The 24,072-nt window shown below is 35.5% G+C and overlaps 1 protein-coding gene across 13 annotated transcripts in view; it reads right to left on the bottom strand.

Annotated features, from left to right (window-relative positions):
• Positions 1-24,072, bottom strand: part of RAPGEF6 (Rap guanine nucleotide exchange factor 6) — a 193,712-nt gene that overhangs the window by 103,711 nt on the left and 65,929 nt on the right. For 12 of the 13 annotated variants that reach the window (XM_044228140.1, XM_044228206.1, XM_044228180.1 and 9 more), the window contains one exon: positions 18,248-18,391. In XM_044228140.1, the coding sequence (XP_044084075.1) occupies positions 18,248-18,391 (144 nt within the window). Of the gene's footprint in view, positions 1-3,169; positions 4,188-18,247; positions 18,392-24,072 lie in introns of those variants that run through there. The other variant, XM_044228217.1, reaches the window with a different exon arrangement.

Here is a 24,072-nt window from a genome sequence, read left to right as displayed (position 1 = left end):
AAAAACCATCACTTGAGAATTCAGAAATGATTAATGGTGTGGGAAACAAAGGCATAAGAGAAATTATTAAATTTCCTTACTACCTACAGCCCATTGACAAGTCCTTGAAACAGGCAGAATGACATTCCTCTAGGGACTTAACTGCCTGGATGTTGACAGTTTGCTAATGGGAAAAGGCAATCCTAAACACCACCCCCCACCCTAAAAATCTACTTTAACATATAAAATTGCTTTAGAAATTTCCTTTTTCTCTAAACCCCACCTAGACACGTGTGGCAATCACCCCTTTCCCACAAGTATATGGCCCACCAATATACATCTGAAGGGTCTCATGATTAAGATTTTATTAGACAGGGGCGCCTGGGTGGCTCAGTGGGTTAAGCCGCTGCCTTCGGCTCAGGTCATGATCTCAGCGTCCTGGGATCGAGTCCCGCATCAGGCTCTCTGCTCAGCAGGGAGCCTGCTTCCCTCTCTCTCTCTCTCTGCCTGCCTCTCCATCTACTTGTGATTTCTCACTGTCAAATAAATACATAAAATCTTAAAAAAAAAAAAAAAAAGATTTTATTAGACAGTAATAAGTGACCTCTTCCCAACAACAGTCAGCCCCCTCAAGCTCCTGGAAACCTTGCTTCCAAAAGTCTTTAGTGACTTACACTTTCCCAAACCCCCTCACAACTTGGAAGTATACAATGGGTCACTCTTCATGACTCCAGTGCAGCTCTTTCTGCCCACGGGTCCTGTCCCTGTGCCTTAATAAGACCACCTTTTTGCAACAAAGATGTCTCAAGAATTCTTTCTTGGCCATCGGTTTTGAACCCTAACGCCTCTCCCAAATCAATTAATACAACGATTACATTGAAAAATTTAAAAGATGAAGGGCAAAACAGCAAATGGTGACAAATGGAGAATCAGTGAGTTAGAAGATGAAACTGGAAATGCATAGAGTGAAAATAAAGTCTGAAACAAGTGTTTAGAGATAATATGGACAGATCCAGAGTTCCAACATCTACAACACTAAGAGCTGCAGTTTTCAAAAAATAAATTTCCCATAACTGAAGACCAATGGGAATAAAGATTCCCATTGAGAATCTTGAGAAGAGCTTGCAAGTCCCAAGAAAACAAAACAAAAAATCAGATAATCCAAAATAAAACCTCATGGCATCAAGGATAAAAAGAAAAATCCAAACAAAACAAAACAACTAACCACTGACAAGAAAAAGAGATTACTTGACAAAGGACTGAGGATTATAAGGAGCCCAGACTTCTAATCACCAACAATGGATGTGAGAGATGGCACATTAACTTTTTCAAAGTGCTAAAGGGAAAGAAAACCCTTTAGATTTATTATTTTATATATAACTAAACAATTATTTTAAAAATAAATATGAAATAAAGCATTTTGAACATACCAGGACCTAAATAAAGTTCATCTCCTCCCCCCCACTCCCTTATCTGGCTTCTAGAACTATTTATTCTGTCAAGAAAATGAATTCAGAAGTAACGAAAGCCAAGTAGTAGAGTGGGCAAAACACATGAATAAATAAAATCAGTAGGATATATTGGAAAGCCAAGAAAACCAAGTTTAAAAAAATTAACCACAGGTTTAATGTGTTTGCAATCACAATCCAGAGTTAAAATTCCAACAGTAGTAACATGAGAGATGGGGGAGGGGTGGAAAGAAGTCATACTCTTTCCCTAATACTAATTTACATAGTCAAGTACCAATCACAGAATCCTGCTCAGATAGTATTTGCTGGCGTTTAATCAACCCTTGGAATCTGATATTTAAAATCCCCTTGGCTCTTCTACACTTGTTAAACTTTAAATCAAAAGCTGGTTACCAATACCACCAAAGACTATGTTTTTGTTGGTATTCTAAACAACAACCCCTATATCTCATTCTTGATTTTCTTCAAAGCTTTTCACTTAGTCTCATCCATTTTCCTTCCACAAGTTTTAAATCTTAGTAGTGTTACTATCAAGCATTAGCAAAGCATGGGCCCCACAGGTGGCATTTGTACTATGGAGGCCACGCATGCCTTACCAGATAGTACAAATGAAGCGCATACCTATACCTATGTTTCTCTCCATCTTTTTACATTTCAATCAGCTGTTTGCCAAATAGACTGTGAATTTAAATGTCTTTCCAGAAGCTGCGTTTAAGAAAATAGCAGTGATGCTATCAACAGTATTTCTCCCTTAGTCACCATCAGTAGGACAACCTTTAAACAAAGACATGATTTCATCTTAGGAAATGCCTCTATTGTGCCTGTCTCTATTCAACAGAACCATAAAGAAATCCTGACACAGCCAATGTTACAATTAAAGTGCTTACTAAAACATATAGTTTCATAAAACAAAACTAAAAATTCATACTTCTCTGGGTTTGTTTTTGAAATTTACATACTAGGAAAGATAACTTGAGTAGCATCAAATTTCAGATCTATATAAACAACCACTATTAACAATACAATTTATTAAATTACATTGCATATTTTCCTAAAACCTAGCATGTCCTGTTGTGTAGCATTTTGCTTTTCTGTGAGTTAATGTTTGCTTTTTAAAAAGTGACAAATATAACAGATGCTATCTTAACATCTCAAGCTACTAATGATTCACTTACGACTATTTTTAAAATGCTTAAGAACATAAAAATTTTTTCATAGACTTTTCAAACTAAGTATGTCCTTCATATTACTTCACTGATGAGTTATTACCCTGTTTTCCTAAAATTTTTGTGTAATATAAAAACATATAAATATAAAGATTAGACTAACACTGCTAAATGCATTGACCATTTAAGGAAGCTATACAATACAATCAGGTTAAAGAGCATACTCACAGAGAAGTACAGAAATAGCTATAACCAAATGGTTCAGTCTGAAGACAGTACACCTCAAATGCATTACATTTTAAGTCTATAGATTATTACGAAGGTATTTTTTCAAATCCTCTTAGAGATACATTAGAATACTTTAGAGATTCCTTTAAATTGAAAAACAAAATGGCCATGAGATTGAGCTTTTTTAGATAATGCTTTGTAATACTTATTATTAAAGTTTAGGAAATGTAAGAGCACAATAAAGCTCGTTTACAATTCAAAGTAACAGAATTTAAATTTAGTAACTAGATTATATCCATCTCCAAGAAAATAATAAACATTACTTACTTTGGAGGCCCATGGCTGAAGACAATTGGCATAACAGCGAACAAGAAAAGCCATTTCCTGGGCTGGAAAGGGTAGTTTCCTTTTCAAACCAGAGCCACAGGGATGAGTATGTTGACAAAATTCTGTTAAGTTTCTTTTTACAAATCATACGCCATTTGCAGTGTTATATAAAGGCAGCTTCTCCAAATCCCTTTCAAACTGAAATCAGGAGCTTTCAGTAGCTCAGAGTATTGTTCTAAATAACTGCAACAGTTTTCATCACAATGTTCACTTTTAACAAGCAAATCACAGTAAATCAAGATGTTTACATTTCTGGCTCACTACATACAGACATACACATGCTTCTTCAGGCTCCTGGCACAGACATGCACAGTAGTAACACACAGTTAATACAGTATCAATCAAAGTAAATAAGGCAACATGCACCAAATCTGTGTTCCTGGATTCTGAGAAACCCTTCCTTTCTGTAATACAGCTTTGTCTTTTCTTCAACTTATTCCATTCTGTAGAGCAAGCACTGCAGTAATTCTTTTGCATCGGAAGCAAACCAAACACTGTATCCTTAAAATGAAAGTTTCTTCTTTATCTTCTTAATCACCAAAGGTGGAAAAAAAAAAAAAATCAACCGATGAGCAAGCAAATGGTAGTTAGAAGATATATATATGCTCTAACAGGTCTGTCCTGGAGAACGCCTGAAAATATCCAAAATTGAAATTTTCTCTTTTTCACATGCACTATTTACAGCTCTGCAGTACTGCTTCTTGTTCTAATGCATCAGTAAGACAGTAATGTTGATCTAAGTCTGGCTTTTCTGGTTGAAAATTTATATATGATGACACAAAAGCACTACATCTTCTGCTAAAACAAGACTGTATGTTACTGTCTTAATTCCTACTGTCCTTGCCTGTTTCACAGCAGCCCCTAAGGAGAAGCTCCTATTGATTCCATGCTCTGCAGTAAGATGAAATATCTAATAAGAAGGAAAGAGAGTGGGAGGAGAATAGAGCTAAAAGGATGACATCACCTGTATAGAAAGCCTTCAGAAACTGCATTAGATCAATTGGCTACTGTATCTGCAGATGTAGCCCAAAAAGCAATTTACTGAAAACACACACACACACACACACACACACCCACACACACACCCTTCCCTGAGACATGTCAGCAAGCTAAATTCTATAAGAAAAAAATTGGCTTAAAGCACCTCTCTGTTTCACTTTTAAAAATCCATCTTGATTTTTAATTCTGTGCATTGATACAGAGCTTTATTTGGGAAGCTAGATTTCCTATTATTATTCAAATTTAACACAGTATTGTCCTCCCAAGGGAAAATAATTAGCACTGGTAAAATACTTGCATTACAAATATGTAAGGCAGCCTTCCCCTCAGATGTCATATAAGTGTTTGCTACATTACTAAATCAGGGGTTTCTTCTTGCAAAACTTATTTATCAAGTAACTGTTCTAAAAGATATAACCTTTAGGATACTCTTAACACTAAAAATAAAGTACTAAGTACTAAGATTTTTATTTATATATTTAAATGGCAACAATAGAAATTCATTTTGCAAAGAAAAGCTGAAAAACATCACTAGGCATAACAGTTGCAGCCTATACCAACTCCTCTGAGGAAGAATAACCCATGCAATACGGTACTTTCCTGCAGCCCGGCACTCAATTCCTAGAAAGACACAGGATGCCAGTAAAACTCAAAAGGAATTAGAGAAGAAAATTATTATACCTGTTTAAAAACTAGCACTTGGACTAAAAAGTAAACATTTTTCTATAAAAATTCCAGAAAAAAATTAAATTTTGCCACACCCTATCCAATCTAAAAACAATTCCTCTAGCATCCACCCTTACTCTTCACACTTCTGCCACAAGGAACCTACTGCAGATACTCCTTTAGTTTGCACTTAAGTTTGTAATGGTGCCTCCCAATGGCCAAAAAATGACATAGTTTCCAATGATAAAATGCTTAGTATATCCCCAGACAGCAAAATTATGATAGTTACAATCAATGAACAAAGCAGAGTAATACAATTATTTTGCTTTATTCACCTAACACTAATTTTGAGGGCAAGAGATGTGCAACTTAGGAAGAGAAATTATTACCTGAAAGATGGGTGTTATTACAAAGGACTCCACTGTCAAAGAAACATCATGTCATTAGCCCCACCAAATAAAGGGAAAAAAAAAAAAAAAGAGTTCTTTAATACCTCTGGGCAAAGTATGACTCACTTTCTGAACAATACTAACCTGCCAATCTGAATTGTACTGTTACTTATAAAAGTACAATAAACTATAGTAAAGCTAAATACTGTTCTGAACAAAAGTAAGTCATGCTTTCAAATTATGTGATCACTTACGTATTTAGATTTCCATAAAACTTAAGAATCATATTTCTGGTGAAAGTTTCCAAAGAATACATACAAAAAATTTGCATTTAAATGTAAAATTAAATCTCAAAAATACAAATAAGCATGACTAGCTTTCTAAACATAAAACATGGTAAACATATACAGGTTGATTTTCAAGCACCAATATATTTTCTCAATTATTGTTTTTTAAATTATTTATTTGCCAGACAGAGATCACAGGCAGGCAGAGAGAGAGGAAGAAGCAGGCTCCCTGTGGAGCAAAGAGCCCAATGTGGGGCTCAATTCCAGGACCCTGGGATCATGACCTGAGCCAAAGGCAGAGGCTTTAACCCACTTAGCCACCCAGGCGCCCCTCAATTTAATTATTTATAATAAACTATAATGCGTTGGAGTTTTAACACTATGTTAAGCATTCAAGAATAAATTAACTGAAATCTAATTTTGAGCATTCATACTTTGAAACAGAAAAGTGATAGCAGGCACTTTATGTAAATGAAGCCCAACAATTACTAAAGATAAATTTCTAAGACAAGCCTTTTATACATAAACATTAGTAACATGACTCAAGAGTAGTTCAGTCTCATTGACAGATAACAATTACATTCAAGTATGGTACCAACAGGATTAAATTATAACTAAAAACAAGATCATAATGGTCATTTCCACCACCCCCTTTTTATAATAAATCATGCTGATAGCACACAAAGAAGGACCTCAAGCTGAGCAAGAGAGAGCCATCTCTTAGCTGCTTTAAGAAACTGCTGCTCTGTGTATGAAATGCAATCCACTAGATGCCATATGTTAGAAACTACTGTAGTAAACAACAACTCAGCAAAGGAACAACTCTCTTTTCCTATAGCATGGCCTGTAAGTGAAGATGACATCATCCTTTTCCTTGTTCTACCAATCACCTCATAGTATCTGCCATCCTGGGGAACTGTATGGTGAACAGAGCACGCAGAATCCCCCTGCACAACAATACCATCAAAGAAATACACAGGTCAAATCCTATATTCAGCTTATGAATCCACCGGCATTCTGAGGATATGCTATACCACATGATTTCTTCAGAAAAAAATGACATAACCTCCTAATTAATGAAGAAAGAAATAAACATCTTTTGAAGACAACAGTCAGTAATTTGTCAAGTAACTAAAAATATGATTAGGTGAATAAACACTTTTTCACTTCCATCATTTTTAGAATTTTATTGTGATCTCATCTTACCAATTCAAATGAAGTAAACGCAGCAAGGGAGAGTGCCCTCATCTACACATTATCTAGGAACCATCACCACAGAATAGCCATTTAAGAATACATTTCCCCTGCATATGAAACGTCATGATGTTAAGCCACATGAGATTAAATCTTTGGCTTCAGAAGGGTCTGCCGCACCACCATAAAAGAAAGCAATAGACATACATTGGTTTTGCAAAGCTTCAAACCATTACAAATATATTTATAAAAATGTAAATGCTATGTAGTTAATAATTAAAATATGTTGACTGTAATATACTGCCTCTAAACAAAAATACAAATGAAAACATCAGAAATATTGCATGGAAAGCCAAAAATGAGGTTCTGACAGTTACTAAACTATACATATATTTCTTACTTACTAAACAACACTGAAAAGGAGGGGGAGGTCATCAATGATAAAGTTATCAGAGGATATACATTCTTGACATTATAAAAACAAACAACCGACAATAACAAAAACTAGATTTATAGTAATCTCAGGCAAGGTCATATTGTTTATTCCCCATCTGCACAGTGAAAACTGTAATTACAACTTGGGAGAAACCAAATTCAAAAGCAGGTAAAGAACAAAGAAAAATTATGTACTACCACAAAATAAACAGGCCCCTCGTTTCTCTATTTTAGCTGTAAGCATTTGGTCTTCAAAATATAAATTAAGTGTGATGATTTATATAGTAAAAACACTTTAATCCTTTTGAAGAATGAATGACCCGTTACCATAATGTCAGAGAGGTAACATCCAAGCCCTTGTAAAGGATCATATCAAGCTTTTCCACCTCTTCCTCACCCCTTGCTTAATTTTAATATTTGAAATGAATCCTTATTAAGTTATCAGACACGATTAATTCTAATTACTGGTGCCCCTCAGGAATTCCTCCTTTCAAAGTGCATTCTATCTATCTATCGCTCAGCCTTTCTGAAAAAAGGGAAGCCAGAGTATCAACATTCTCCTCCTATTAAGAAAAAGTGCGCTTCAACACACTATCAGCTATGACCACTAAATGGTCAGCACCATGCTGCTAAAAACCCTGCTAAAGCTACCAGCAGGACACATAAGCACTATGAAATACGATCCTTCCTTAGGGAGTGATCGAGGAAGAAAAAGCAATGGAGAGGGAAGCCTTCATCATCAACTAAGGTGATGTAAGCTTCTATAATTAGAAACAGTGAAACCGAAGGAACAATAAAAAGGCACACCATGCTTCCACTTTCCCCCAAACTGTGCAGTTGTAGGAAGCATTTTTTTACTCATTGACTCACATACAGGCAAATAAAGAATATGTTCTACCTGTAATCAGTCAAGTGTGCTACCAAGCAAAGCTAATGTAAAAGCTAATGTAAAGTGTATTATTTTCTTCCAAAAATGGGGTCTACCCAGTAATTAAAATAGAGCTACATATAAACATAACTGGAAAAACAAATGTCATTTTAAAGATTGAACTGTTGAGAATATGGTCTCCATCTCTAGAATCCCAGAATATATTTGAGACCAACTTTAAATCACTTTTCTAATTTTTTTTTCACTTTTCTAATTTTAATACTGCCTTTTCTAGTATTATGAAAGCCAAATGCTGAGTTCAGCATAGTTTCTTTTTTTTTTTTTTAAAGATTTTATTTATTTATTTGACAGAGAGAGATCACAGTAGACAGAGAGGCAGGCAGAGAGAGAGAGAGAGGGAAGCAGGCTCCCTGCCGAGCAGGGAGCCCGATGCGGGACTCGATCCCAGGACCCTGAGATCACGACCTGAGCCGAAGGCAGCGGCTTAACCCACTGAGCTACCCAGGTGCCCCCAGCATAGTTTCTAAACAGGTAACAAATCAAACAAAATAGCAAAAACATTCAGCATTTATCTGTTTGCTGTGTCTCAGGAGTTATTACTCTCCAATTGGAATGCTCTTAAAAATCCATACCTTGGACCACTGGTATACATTAATAACAGAGTTGCCTCAGAAAAACTTCAAAAGAGCTTTCAGTAGCAATTATTGTATAAAGTGTTTCAAGTACGTTAAAAAATTTCTCCAATTCTGGTTCCCTGGGCAGAACCAGAGCAGCATGCCCTGCCCACCTTGAGCTCCCAACATTCATGAAGTTAAAAAAAAAGTGAATGATAATTTCTTGAAATGATTAAGCTAGCAATACTTATACAGAGCTATAAAAATAATTTTTATATCCTTAATCCAGTAGCTTAACTTTCACAAGTTAATCCTAACAACAAAATCAGAGTCCATTTATTCATACAAGTTGTCCATTAAAGGGACAAAAAGCAGAAGCCTCGTGAGAGTACTTTCTTATACTCATAAAACACAATATTACTATTAAAAATAATGTTTTAGGAAAAATTTAATAACCTAAAAAATAGAGAACAGAATTTATAAATATCCAGCATTATCTAAATTAGAAGAGCTAAATTAATCAAGATACTTTTCCAAATCACTAGCAACACTAGCTATCTCTGGGTTGAGGATGACAGCAAGTTTCTTTCTTAACATTCTTCTATGTTTTTACATTTCTACAATGAGCATTTTTTTCACAAATTTAAAAAAAAATCTGCTCGAGGCAGCCATTTGTCCTAACTTAGTTTGGTTACATTACCACCCCTTTGCTTTTTCTCTATTTGCGGACTCATGACCCTGTAAGTAGGTATAAGAACTTCCTATCAAGAATTCTGTGTTATTTCCCAGAAGGCAAATGAGAAGCAAAATTCTCCTAGGAGATGCTAAACAATCAAGAATTAATTGAGAAAAGTCCTCTTCTGTTATTAAGATGCAAAGCACCATAAAAAATACACTGTACAGTGCACTCTGATACCCTTATAACAGAGGCCTCACAAAGCTCCCTCACCATTTCCATCATGTGAGCAGACAGGTCAGCAGTCTGTAAGCTCAGGGAGCATACAGAAGAACCCAAACATGCCTAGACCCTCACCATAAAATTCCTGCCTCCAGAATAGTGAGAAATAAATGTGTTATTTATGAGCCACTCAGTCTGTGGTATTTTGTTACAGCAGCCTCAACAGACTAAGACATTCTCATCAAAGAGGAGATTTCAGCAATCACATGCATGATTAGACCAAAGTCCTCTAATTTCTGATGAGCTTATCAGGGGGCAGGATCCTAATTTCTCACCACAGGAATGGCTTGATCAATAAGACAGACAGACTCCATCAAAGCAACACACACTCTGCTAAAAAAAAACAAAAAAAAAAACAACAAAAAAAACCCCCCAAACTTATGGTATCACATGCATGGCCAAGTCGAAGAATAAAGACATTATCTGGTGTACCAACATAAAGGTGGTTAAATAATCTGATCCTAATAATCAACTGTACTGAAAATTATGCCTTAATCTTGCCAACTATGCTCTGAATCCAAACAAAACTACAGGAGAGCAGGGAATGTAAGGTGCCATCAGAGGAAGCTGACTGATTCACTGTAATTTGTCTGCCTAAAATCAAAGCATAGATTCTAGAGTACCGTACCATGCCTACAACCTGCCATACTTTCCGGAACAATGGACTGGGTAGAAAAAACATATATAAAGAAAGGTGAGTAAAAGAAAGCCCTCTAAATTTAAGACCATGACCCATGATGTTGCCATGAAATCCTTTTTCTAGGTGTCCTTTTGGAAAGAGTTTGATGGCTCCACTATATGCAGGTGCTATGATGGACAAAGAGAAAAACAAGGCTAGTGGCTTATGCTGTGCCTGAGAATGTAAAAAGCTCCATAAGCAGTATCGGGGAAAAGAAAGAAAAAATTATGATATGGTCTATTGTGGAACTTCGGATCTAGTTAAGAGAAGGTAACATGCACACCAAACTCCTTTACTGTTCGTTATTTAAAAACACAGTATTAGAAAAGAGAAATCAATAAAAAGGACTGTAATTTCATAAATGAAGTACTCAGGGGCGCCTGGGTGACTCGTGGGTTATGCCTCTGCCTTCGGCTCAGGTCATGATCTCAGGGTCTTGGGATTAAGCCCCACATCGGGCTCTCTGCTCCATGGGGAGCCTGCTTCCCCCCACCCCACTCTCTGTCTGCCTCTCTGCCTACTGGTGATCTCTCTCTGTCAAATAAATAAATAAATCTTTAAAAAAAACAAAAACAACAACCAAAAACACCAAAAAAACCACTATTTATAAGTGAAGCACCCAAACACCAAGAAAATTTTTCAGACCTTTGAAGAATGTCCTTGTTTATATTTGGGTCAATAATGTTTCCACAAAATGAGCATGAGTGGGGATGCCTAGGTGGCTCAGTGGATTAAGCCTCTGCCTTCAGCTCAGGTCATGATCTCAGGGTCCTGGGATCGAGTCCCGCATCGGGCTTTCTGCTTGGCAGGGAGCCTACTTCCCCCTCTCTGTCTCTCTGCCTGCCTCTCTGCCTGCTTGTGATCTCTGTCTGTCAAATAAAATAAATAAAATCTTAAAAAAAAATGAGCAAGAATGTTTTCTGATATTATGGTGATTGATTTCAAGATGAATAAAGGCATACTTCATGCCTAACCTTGGTGAAACCAAAATACTTCTTCCTTTTTGGTTCTGCCTTAATTTTACCATTTAACTTCACGTATATAACAACATTAAAAATTCAAATCATTACATTTGAAAAATGTTCACCATAATAGGCTGTTTAAAACATAGCAATCAACTTTTGGAACATAGCCGAATTCTGTGAGCGCACTGCATGTAAGTCCCACATCCTATGGGACCAATGAGAAGTCCACTCTATGAACAGGAAATGTTAAGAAAGGTGTCTCCAAAGAGAGCAATCAATGAATGAAGCCCTGGAAGCTGAGCAGGACTTCTCAAGAGGACACAGTAGGAGGTCATTCTGGATAGAAGGAGCAAATGTTAAAATTCAAACTGATTCCTTAAAGAATTGCCTTAGGTAAAAGAGCCTCCAAAAACCTTCCAGGGGAGAACAAGACCAAAGGAAGGGACCTCCAGCAAAATAATGGAGCCAGAAAGCTAAAAAGATAAACTGGTGCCAAATGAGGAAGAAATTTAAAAACAACCTAATCTTGAAACTTTTTAAAATAAAAAAATTTTGAGATACATTTCTGACATATGTAACTTATTTTTTAAAAAGATTTATTTATTTGACAGACAGAGGTCACAAGTAGGCAGAGAAGCAAGCAGAGAGAGAGGAGGAAGCAGGCTCCCTGCTGAACAGAGAGCCTGATGTGGGGCTCCATCCCAGGACCCTGGAATCATGACCTGAGCTGAAGGCAGAGGCTTTAAACCTACTGAGCCACCAAGGCGCCCCTGACATATGTAACTTATTAATAAATGCACATATCCCCAGCAAAAATAGTTATGAAATATATACAAATCCCTAGAAATTTAAAAGGATAATACTACATATAAATATAAACTCTATTTTCTTCCCATGTCCTAGGGACTGTTTTGTAATCTACATTTTAAGACATATGGGCTAACTTACTGGGCCTTGCTAACTACTGTCAGAAAGACCTTCAAATCAGTCATTCCAAAACCAGTCATCTCAGTTTTTGGCAGACACCCCTGCCATCATTTCACTGGATTTTAGCCAGTGGTGGTGTACAGTAAAGCAACTTCAGTGACTTTCATATACATTTAGTTACCACCTTGTCTTTTAAGGTTGGACAAAGAAAATACAATATTTTAAGAGAGGTACTGTGAATAAACACTATAAGAAAATTGGGTGGGGATGGGAGCAGTGGTAGGCTGAATCTTAGTTGTCCTAATTTCAAGCCAGCTTGATTTTCTTTCTCCTGCTTTTACTTTCCCTTTGTTCTAATTCTTTAGCTTACTTGTTTTTTTTTATTCTATTAATATACTTAAATATTTTGGTAAACACATTTTATATTCAGGTCTAGAACAGATAAATAAGAAAATTATTTTATAAGCAACAACAAATACTGAGTATTTACAGTAACAACAGGAAGAGAAGCTGTTGACATATTAAATGGTTTTTAGAGCCCCAAACACAACGCAGAACTTTCTGTAAAAAAATCTCATTTAATCCTTTCACAAATTTATAGGTTATTAATCAAAAGAAATGTAGGAAGGTTACACAATGTACCCAAAGTTACAGAGGAATCTAAACTGATGCAAGAAGCTGAAAGCTGATGCAAGAAGAGGCACTCTTTTTTTTTTTTTTCCAGATTTTATTTATTTATTTCAGAGAGAATGAGTGAGAGAGAGCATGGCAGAGGAGGTCAGAGGGAGAAGCAGACTCCCCAAGGAGCTGGGAGCCCGATGCAGGACTCGATCCCGGAAGTCCGGGATCATGACCTGATCCAAAGGCAGTCACTCAACCAACTGAACCACCCAGGTGCCCCAAGAAGAGGCACTCTTATTTTCCTTGAGAGACAACCAGCTTGGCGGGTACAAAGACGATGGTTCCCATTAGGCAAGTATATTCTGAAGAAACCATTACAGTGTAGTCTAATAATGGTCATAAGTATAAACATGGAATACTGTGGGAAAGCAGAGATGTATACCTAACCCTTTCCAATGGAAAATCATGGAGGCCTCCCATGAAATGATACAGAATTGAGTCTTGAGAATGACTTTGTGCCAAGAAGAATAAAATAGCATTTTAAGTAAAAGGAACAGCAGATGTAAAAGATGTATACAAGCAGGTTTCTCACCCCTCAGTACATACACATATGTATGTATTTCTCACCCACACATACACATATACCTTAGTGTATACACATATACAGTAACCATCTTACAATATAATATGTATATCAAATCACTTTAAACTTAGTGTTATATGTAAATTCTATCTCAATACAGCTGAAAATAACTAAAAATATGGTTCCTTCAAGGGTCACCAAATTTGTTCAGCATGACTAAAAAGTAGTGAATGTGTACAAAAAAAAGAAAAGATAAAGCTGGAGAGGTGGACAAAGTACAGACCTTGCTGTCCAATCTGGTCACTGCTAGCCACATGTGGTCACTTACACGTCAATTATTTGAAATTAAAATGCTAAATTAAAATCCACAGTCATACCAGCCACATCGTAAGTGCTCAATAGCCACTTGTGGCTAGTAACTACCACCCATCTGGAAACAGATATAAAATATTTCTATTATTGTTAAAAGTTCTATTAAAGAGAACTAGTCTAGGGGCGGCTGGGTGGCTCAGTGGGTTAAGGCCTCTGCCTTTGGCTCAGGTCGTGATCCCAGGGTCCTGGGGTCAAGCCCCGAGTCCGGCTCTCTGCTCGGCGGGGAGCCTGCTTACCCCCTCCCTCTCTGCCTGCCTCTCTGCCTGTTTGTCATCTCTGTCAAATAAATAAATAAAATCTCAAAAAAAAAAAAAAAAGAGAGAGAGAACTAGTCTAGACTATTAAGGTCCTCATACATTAGCTCTCTGAATTTCTTCGGTAGATGGTAGTGGGCTATGAAAAGATTTAAGAGTTTAAAAGAAGTGACAGAGCTTCATTTAGAATTGAAAGAAGTAAAACAGACGGACTAGTTGGTGGGATGGGATAAAGGAAGAGATAAAGAATAGGGCTAGCATAGGGTTATCGGAGAGAAAGGAGAAAATAAATCCTGAAATCAAAGAAAGTGATTAACCAGATGTCTTTTAATGAAGAGCTTATGAGACACTTTCCAATTTAGAAAAAAAAAATTCCACATTTCTTAAAATGAAGGAATACTGCTTTTACAGTGAAAATGGGCCAGGGGATTATAGGAGATGCTATTGTGACAGTTTTTTTTTTTCCCTTTTAAAATTTCATTTATTGATTTTAGAGATAAAGAGCAAGTGCAAGCAGGGGGAGGGGGAGAGGAAGAGGGAGAAAATCCTAAGCAGACTCCCCAGTGAGCACATGAGCTCAATATCCGGGCCCAGCGGAAATCAAGAGTTGGATGTTTTCATCAACTGAGCCACCCAGGTGCCCCAATGCTATTACAACAGTTCTAAATAGAAAGGCAGTGAACACTAAGGCAATGACATGGGGAAATTAAGAGCAGAGTGTAAATCTTGAAACATTTAAGAAGAAGCATCTACAGATATTACTGACTGATTAGACTATGAGTGTGCAAACATGTTCCATGTTCTTTAGCAACCACCCCTTAAAACAGGCACACCCAATGCTACTATTCTAATTTTTTGAGGTACAGCAACCAAAGCACAAAGAGTTTAGATGAAACTCCCTAACCATACAGTGAGTAGGAAGAATTCAAGACAGATGGCTCATGTAAATGCTAGACTATTTTTGGCCGGCATAATTACCCATCTTACTCTTACTGAATATTACTCCAATCACCTTTCTGGTATTTCTAAATATGAAATACACCTTCCTCAAATATCTAGAATATTCTCACTGAGAATATTAAAAAATATGTAAATTTGATAAAAACTCTGAGAGCAATACCCTAAGGAGTTTCAAAAATGTTACAGTTATAGAAGTGCTCTTTTTAACATTAAGAAAAAAACCCTTTCACTTTCACATTAAAAGCATGGTTCTCATCTTTGTATAAAGCAATGTATGATAAAACTGCAACAATAATTCATAAAAATAAACAATCTTTTTCAATCATTCTAAGCATTCAATTAGAGAATAAAACATGCAAAGTCTTTTTAGTACACATAAACGTCTACATACAGGTTGTATACTAATAATACTTATGACAAAGATAACAGTAACAAAAAATGCTGTACAACTTTAAGAATTTCTGACCTTCAGCATTTTAGCAAGGAAAAGTTGATGATGGTGAGCAACTGAAAAAAGAAACTGTCAAATCTGCATTACTATCTACAAGAAAAAATGATTCCTTTTGATCTTTCTCTCTGAATTGCTGAGAGTAGAAAAAAAAGAACTAAAAGATCCTCGAATAGTCATAAAGCCAATTTTCTTCTGGATGTTTTCACAAATACTAATTAAATTTTTGCTGCACAACCTCCTTTATCCAGACCAATTATCAGTTTGTAGGTATTTGGACAGACACAGGTTTTACATATGGGTGACATTAATGAATAATAAATAAAAACCTCTTAAAACCTTTTCCAAGTTGCCTGAAATATATCTATTTTAGGGAAAAAAAAAAGCAAACAGAAACTATTATTTCAAGAAATAGCAAATTTACCTAACATGACCAAAAATCCTTTTCCAACCTCATCTCATAGTTAATAACTACCCTGAGTAAACTTAGTTCTCCCCTCTGCCAAACTTCTGACAGTACTTAATAGGTTAAGTATTATAAATATACTAGCTATATAACCCTTTAAATGCAACAATGCCACACTTTACTCAGAGTCATCAAATGGACAGCATCTCAAGCAGTGTGCCTGTCGCTATTTCTGGTCTACACAGGAAACCAACTTATCCCCTGGAGAACAACATTTAGCACGCATGGGAGTTACAAGTACATGACTCAGGAGCGTAAGCCACAGCTACCTAGAGAAAATACAGAATTTGCCTGGGCTTCAAGACATGATGCCAAAAAAATTTAAGAACACACTAGAGCTGAGACTGGAGTAAGTGATCAAAACACACACACAAACTATGCAGTCTAGCTCATATAAGGAAAACCAAATAATACAATTAAAGACAGTAATTCTACTTCTCAGCATTTTTCTAAAGAAACTGACATACAGATACACGTAAGCACGAAAGATAATTAGAACCTTATTTTAAAAAAAATAAAAACTAAAAAATTCTAAATGATCAAATATTGGGAAGTAGATAAATAAATTATGGTAATTATTATAATGGAATGCCATGATACTCTTGAGAATAATGTAAAAAAAATTTTTCTAAACCACTGAAAGATGTTCACATTATACACGTAAATTTTAAAGAGTTTTCATATATTTAAATTTTAAAAAGCCAAAAAGCTTACATTTGTAACTCTATGTGGAAAAAAAGCCCCTTTACCCAAGAATACACAAAATGTCATGAATGGTTACATAACTGGGTAGTATGACAAGTCAATGCATAATTTTTCCAAAACAGACACATATTACTTGTATAATAATGCAAACATGTTAGTTGAAATTTATTCATTATAGGGAAATTTATTACATAAAAAGAAATTATTACATAGTAAGATCAGGAGATGAACTTTATGTGCCTCTGAATGCGGCAAAAAACCCTAGGGGACTATTTCACATTACTCTTTGTTGTTAGAATGTATGGAACCAAAAACATAAGGCAAATGTCACTAAATCCTTAGAGCTGCCTTTAATTTAACATTTACTCCACTATACACAATTCCTTAAATAAGTGTTCCTCCTAACATGGAAGGAGGAAGTTCTGTTTTGACAATCAAATGAATTAAACATAACCTTGGGAATTTTGTTGCAATCAATCTCTAAGCTATTTTTATATTTTGGGAGGGATCATGATTTCTTTGAAACTGATAAAATACCCCTGGATTTAATTCTTTCTTAGATTATCCTTACTCTTTCTTTTTTTTAAGAATTTATTTATTTGAGAGAGCACAAGCAAGGAAGAGGAACAGTGGGAGAGGGAGAAGTAGACTCCCCTCTAAGCAGGGAGCCTGACATGGGGCTCAAGGCCACGACCCTAAGATCATGACCTGAGATGAAGGCAGACGTTTAAATGATTGTGCCACCCAGGTGCCCCTATCCTTTCTACTTAATTCAAATATTTTTTAGTTTAAAATGAAGTTCTCTGCAATTACAAAACTGAAGATTTCTGGAGAAACAGCTTCTGTTTCTTCTAGTGTTACAAAAGCTAATTATTTCATCTGCTACTGCTGCTGCTGCTGCTTCAATATTTGTATGTAAAAACATATCACTAACACTTGCCCACATTTCTGCACTAACACACAGTATCTGTATTTCTCCCATAAGACAAGAGAAAATTTGATATATTTTTCTTTTGTACGCCTTACAGAATATCAGGAAAAAAGCTCCCAATGAGTCTATTATCTCAGTTCTCAGAACTCTCTTTCATATTCCACTAGATAACAAAAGGCAAGAAAATCCACAAAGAAGGTCTAAAAAGATACAGTAAGAATTTTTTTTACATGATTTAAACAAAAACCAAAGCAAAAACAAAACTTCCACTGGCAAGAGCATTTCTTTCTTTATTTTACTTTTTTAAAGATTTTTACTTATTTATTTGACAAACAGAGATCACAAGCAGGCAGAGAGACAGGCAGAGAGACAGAGGAAGAAGCAGGCTCCCTGCTGAGCAGAGAGCCTGATGTAGGGCTTGATCCCATGACTCCGAGATCATGACCCGAGCTGAAGACAGAGGCTTAACTCACTGAGCCACCCAGGCGCCCCTGGTAAGAGCATTTCTACCAAAATCAACTGAGCATAAATATTTTTAAAAAATTATATATACTTACCTGCTCTAAAATTTTATGTTGAACCTTAAGTGTTGATATTACCAAAAATACATGTAAATTAAAGACACCATATATAAAAATTAAGGGAGGGCCATGAACTGTTCCCTAAATATACTCACAGAAAGATAGCTGTTAATGTCCACATCATCAGTAATAGTTTGACGCTCTCCTTTATAATTAATTTTCCGAAACCTTCGTCGAGATTGTCTGGCAGGTATTTCTCTTTGTAGAATACTATCTTCATTATCTTTGGAATTCTCCACCTGAAACACACGTTCATATTCCTGATTAAATATCCAATTTTTCCATATTACTGACAGTCTGTGGAGTCTTAACAGGCTCAAAGGAGGATTCATTTACTTCTTGCAAGGAACTGCTTCAAGAAAATAATCTGTGTAGGACAACACTCATGAGTTCAAGAATAAAGGTGACATTATTATGAAGATCTCAAGACCACAGTTTCCTTCCAGGAAATAGTCTGTCTTGCTCACATAAACATACGCGTTCTAAAAAAAGGCACTTACCAGAAGCAAAGGCTGTTAACTACACCTACACATTGAATACTTAATTACCACTTCTGAGTTAGTCCAATTAGAAGCTGCATGATTATACACGTATTTTATTTTGCCAATAATCATAGCTATGATATCAGTGAAATGCTCAACAGCAAAACAAAAACGTCTTATGCATTATTCGTTGGTGTCCATCTTCATTTATGACAATAGAGTAAGGCTGGCTTCCTTTTTTTTTTTTTTTTTTGGAAGATTCTGTTTTTGAGTAATTTCTACATCCAATGTGGGGTTCAAACTCACAACCCTTAGATCAAGGTTGTTCACTCCACTGACTAAGCCAGCCAGGTGCCCCAAAGCTGACATCTTTTAATAAAGAAGTGAAAACTAACATTAACTGAGGGCTAAAATGGGCCAGCATGCATAAACATGATACTATTTAGTTCACACAGCAGTCCTGTAAGCAATATGTAGCTTACAAATGAGCAAAGCAAAATCCTAAGAGATTACTTTCCTCTCTCACATAGTGATCCTTATTATTAAAGTTGAGTTGGACTGTAGGTCTGTCTCCAACATTTATGATACTGATACAAGATTACATTGCCTGTCCAATCACAGATGAAGCCATACTTTTAAAAATTATTTATAAAAAGGTATATTGATGTTCTACAGTATAACATATAATTAACATCCCATCACATAAACATTATTTTTCGCCAAGTTTTCCTTCAAATGTCCTATCCTTGGCTAATATCAAAAATTCCCAGTTACCCAAGTATGAAATTTCATGAATATCCCATCCCTAATTCTGCTGCTCGTTTTTCAAATCTTCAACCACTTCTCAGAACTTGTCAATCCTTTTTTTTATAAAGTCCTCTCATATTGCCCTTTCTTTCATTCCCATCATTCCTTACTCAAATCTTAATCACTTCAGTCCTGAACTATACAAAGAGGTTGATGCTATTGCTTCAGATACATTCCTCTCCAACTCCATCCTATATCATCAAATAAATCGCCTACGTAAAAATCACATTTTATCACATTTATTGTTCAAAACGCTACAACAGACCACTAATAGTTACTGAGCAAATTTTAAACAATTATTTGTGATGTTCAAAGCCACATATGACCCATCCTCCAAATTTATTACTGTATGTTATAAAGGTAAGCCTGGAAAAACTATTCCCTTATCCTCCCCCCTACCTCAACACACACAAAAAAACCTGTCACTTAAAAGCTCACAAAATTTCCCGATGATTTCTCAGAGTTGATGTCTGTCTGTTTCAGGTATGAGTGGTACAAGAGTTCAAGAATAAGTAGTGGCCAAGTGAATAGGACTATTAGTGGGTTCCTATAATAAAGTAGATTACATTTTACTAAGTAACTTTGTATTATCCTACACATCTATCTTCACTTGCTGAACCACTGTTCATTTAAGACATGTCTCAATTAGCATCTCTTCTATAACCGCAAAAGACATTCCTGTCCTCAGACCACAACTACTTTGTGTACACAATCTAGACTTCTTATAAATAGGCCATGCTCTCCACTGCCTTCAGGCCTTTGTATATGCTGCTGTTGCTACTGCCACAAAGCCCAATCCTCCTTTGCCAACATGGTGGCATCCTTCCCATACTTCATGACCCCTCCCTCCTCTGCCCGAGGAAGTTTCTACCCCTTCTCATCAACTGCAATTAGTATATAAGCCCATATCATTATTGCAAAAATGGGCAGACAATACATTAGATTCCCTTTCTCCCCATACATGACAAGTCCTTGGAAATACATGTAAAGGACTCCAGAAATAAGGGTATGCAGAGTAAGTTACTACTACTCTTCTGAAAGGTAAAATCCAGAAGAGACATGGGAACAACTTCCACCTCAACAAATATAAAATTGTGAATAGGTAGCAATATATGCTACCTCCTTGAGATTTAGTCTGCTTTCTAAAAAATGGTGAGAGAATCACAGTATTTACTCCATCACTACATCAAAGCGTGTACCAGACAGTGTAAGTTATCACTTAAGGCTCACAATGCTCCTATCACATAGCTACTCTGTTTCAATAATCATATAGAGTAACATAAAATTTAAGTAATATATACAAGTGGGTAAGGACTCAAAATCCAAGTGTGACTACTAAAATTCATTTCCTTCATACTGCCCTATCCCAATGGATGAATTATATTATCCACATGAGATAAAATTTCAATATATATAATCCTTAAATTTTCTAATATCTACAATTTATTGCTCAAAAGCAGAGCTAATAAAGGCTTTCCAAAATATAATAGTAAATTAAGTCAAGGAAAGGAGTTTCTAAGTCTCAAAATTTTAAGGACAGTACCAAATGAAAATAAAGATTAAACAATGTATGAAGGATTAAGTACCCTTAACAAACCTGCCAAGTACAACTGAAATGTGAAATTAAAAACAAAACAGAACTACACATGCATACCTCATGTCACTAAAGTAACAAATTCAAAGACCAAGACTGAAGTGAAAATAAAAATACCAAGAGACAGGCTACCAATGAAGCTCCTGATCTACCAGAAAACAGAAAATTTCCCAACCCTAGAGATTAGCCCCTCCATTTTGATGGTTGTAGGGAGTGGAAAGACAATAGAGAATCCATCAAACATGGCAATCCAAGGAGACTTGCTTGTAAGCTCAACTTAACTAGCTGAATCCACACTGTGAGGATACAGAAGTATAAGCCTATCCTGTAGAGGAAGACAGGAAGAGAAGAAAACTTGCTTGACACTGGGAGGAAAAGGGGTAAAAAGCAACCAACCAAACAGACCAAAAACATTTTTCCTAAAAATTTAAAACATAAGCTATCCCTCGTGCAGGTCATTAGTTTGAATTTGCAATACCTTAAGCACATAAGTAAATTTAAAGATACTCAGGATTTATAATGTACATATGTAACTGACAAGAACAAATCTGAAACCTCTTTGCAAGACTTTAACCCAAACCTCAAAGAACTCCCACACCTACTGTTCAAGATATATGGCTTCCCAGATTAAAAAAACAAGGAAAAAGACCCCCAACTACAACAAAAATGAAACGTGAATAAATGATAGACATAATGAGTAATAATGGCCAGAAAAGGGACAAGAGACTCACACTTGCAAATATTCCAATGTATTTTAAGTACTAGAAAATATAGTTATAATAAATAAAAAACCTTTCAAACAAAAAGAAACTTGAAAACAAGCCAGAGATTATAAATAGCACTAAATAGGTAAGGATTGACCAGGCCCCCAAAACCCACAACAAATCCAAGTACCCTTCCTCCCCAATACCAGGCTAGCAAACAATCTGTAATAAGCAAATGCAGTCTACATTTAGAAGAAGGACAAGAAAGTATAGAGAAATCCTGTAGGAAACACAAGAGCACAAAGAAGGCCTACAATGGGGATGGAACAAGAAGACTCAGAAAAACCTCTCAACAAACCAATCCCAACCCTGAGGACAAAGGAAAACAGAAATCTGAAAGAACTGGAGCACTAAAGGTAACCATAGTAACAAAACAATGCAAACCTAGCTCAACTCTAGCAGAAGAGGTGTGTTCAGCTCCAGGCCTAAACACTATACTCATTCTCTACTGCCCTACACACAGTAGGTATCATTAAATCCAAAATAATGACTCACATAAAAATAGAAAGGGTAAAAAAAAAACAGTAAAAACAAACAAAAAAAAAACAATCCACTGCCAAAAAACAAAAAACAACCAACAGAGCAATCCACCAATATCAGATGTGATCCAGATGTTTCAAGTATCAGAATTTAAAACTACATACAGAAAAGGCAGCAGAAAGGTGGAAAAGGCGGACAACAAAAACAGAGGAAAAATTTCACCAGACATAAGGAAAATATGAGGGAGTAAAATAAGAATCATAGAACAAAAATCGTAGTACCAAAGACAAAAAATACCTTTGAAAAACTCATCAGTAGACTTGATGCAAGTGAATAAGAATCAATGAACTTAAAACGTAGGTCAAAAGAAAGTACCCAAACCAACAGAGAGGAGAAAGAAAAAAAGAATTAAAAAAAAAAAAAAGAAGAAGAAGAGGAGGAAAGGAAAAGAAAAAGAAAAAAGAAAAGGAATTAAATGCCATATGGAGATATAACCAAAAAGAGAATTAATAAATAGAGAAAATCAAGTCAAAAAAATTATACAGTACTCAGCCCAAAGCCAAGAGGAGATGAAAAACAAGCAATCATAAAAGATATAGACAGGCTGAAAAGATTTAACATATAAAGTTCAAGAATGAGATGACAGAAGAATGAGGTAAAATGAAACTTTTTGATTAAACAAAAACTTGAAGCAGTCCAACAAATCCAAAAATACAACTATAAATTCACATAGTGAAGATAAAGAGAAGACTTCTAATGCAGCCACAAGGAAAATGTAGACTGGTGATGTACACGAAGGGTGATTAGATTAATAACAGACTTATATAACATTTATTATTTATTATGTTATATATAACATTTATTATTATTAACAGACTTAAAAACAAGACTTAAATAACAGATTTATTAGTATCAAAAAATAATAAATCCCAGGAAACAGTGGACTATATTGACTACAAAATATGTATGTGCTAAGAAAAAAAAAAAAGGATCCTCCTCCCCAAATTGCATTCATGGCAAAACAATCCTAAAGAATGATACAAAATATAGTCTCAGTCATAATAAAAAAGAAAAAAAATACACCCAGCTGAGCTGTTTACCAATAAATATTAAAGAATATTTTAAATGGTGTACCTCAGATACAACACAAATGCTTCTACAAAAAAGGTCTCAGATGGAAGAAATTAAAAGTAAACCAACAGTAAATACATGATAAAATATGAGCATATAATGATTGCATAAAACAGTAAGACATTTGTAAAGTACAAGTAAAAATACACATATATGGTATGTCTACATACTTAATAGCTTTAACAATAACGTTACCACCAACATTCTGGTATTACATGGTTTTGCTTCCTAATGATTTATGTACATATTATAATAATTATAATTAAACACCATCACACACATGTAGTATGTTTGTCTAATCATATACACAAACAAAAAATTAACAAAAACTTTAATGTCACCATTAGTACTAAAAATAAGACTACTAGTGGTAGTTGGTATAATTCCACCAAGATATATTATTTCTAGAAGATGGTATTTAGGTAATGCTGAGCTTTCCTTACACATTCCCAAAAGCCAGGAGTTTTCAATGTTTATTGTACCGTTAATGCAGATGCCTTTAATAAGGTTATGAAAATTTTCTTTTTTTCTTAGTTTGCTAAAAGTTTCAAAAAACATGAATGGATCTAGAGTAATATCAAATGCTTTTTCCTTTACCTACACAGTATACATAGTATACATAGTATTAGCAATTTGCATGTCTAATGAATTAAGTCTTAAGG

The sequence above is a fragment of the Neovison vison genome, chromosome 1 (genome assembly GCF_020171115.1).
Source record: "Neovison vison isolate M4711 chromosome 1, ASM_NN_V1, whole genome shotgun sequence".
Lineage (NCBI taxonomy): Eukaryota > Metazoa > Chordata > Mammalia > Carnivora > Mustelidae > Neogale > Neogale vison.
Note: the sequence above shows the minus strand (reverse complement) of the source record. Positions and strands in the feature narration are given on the sequence as shown.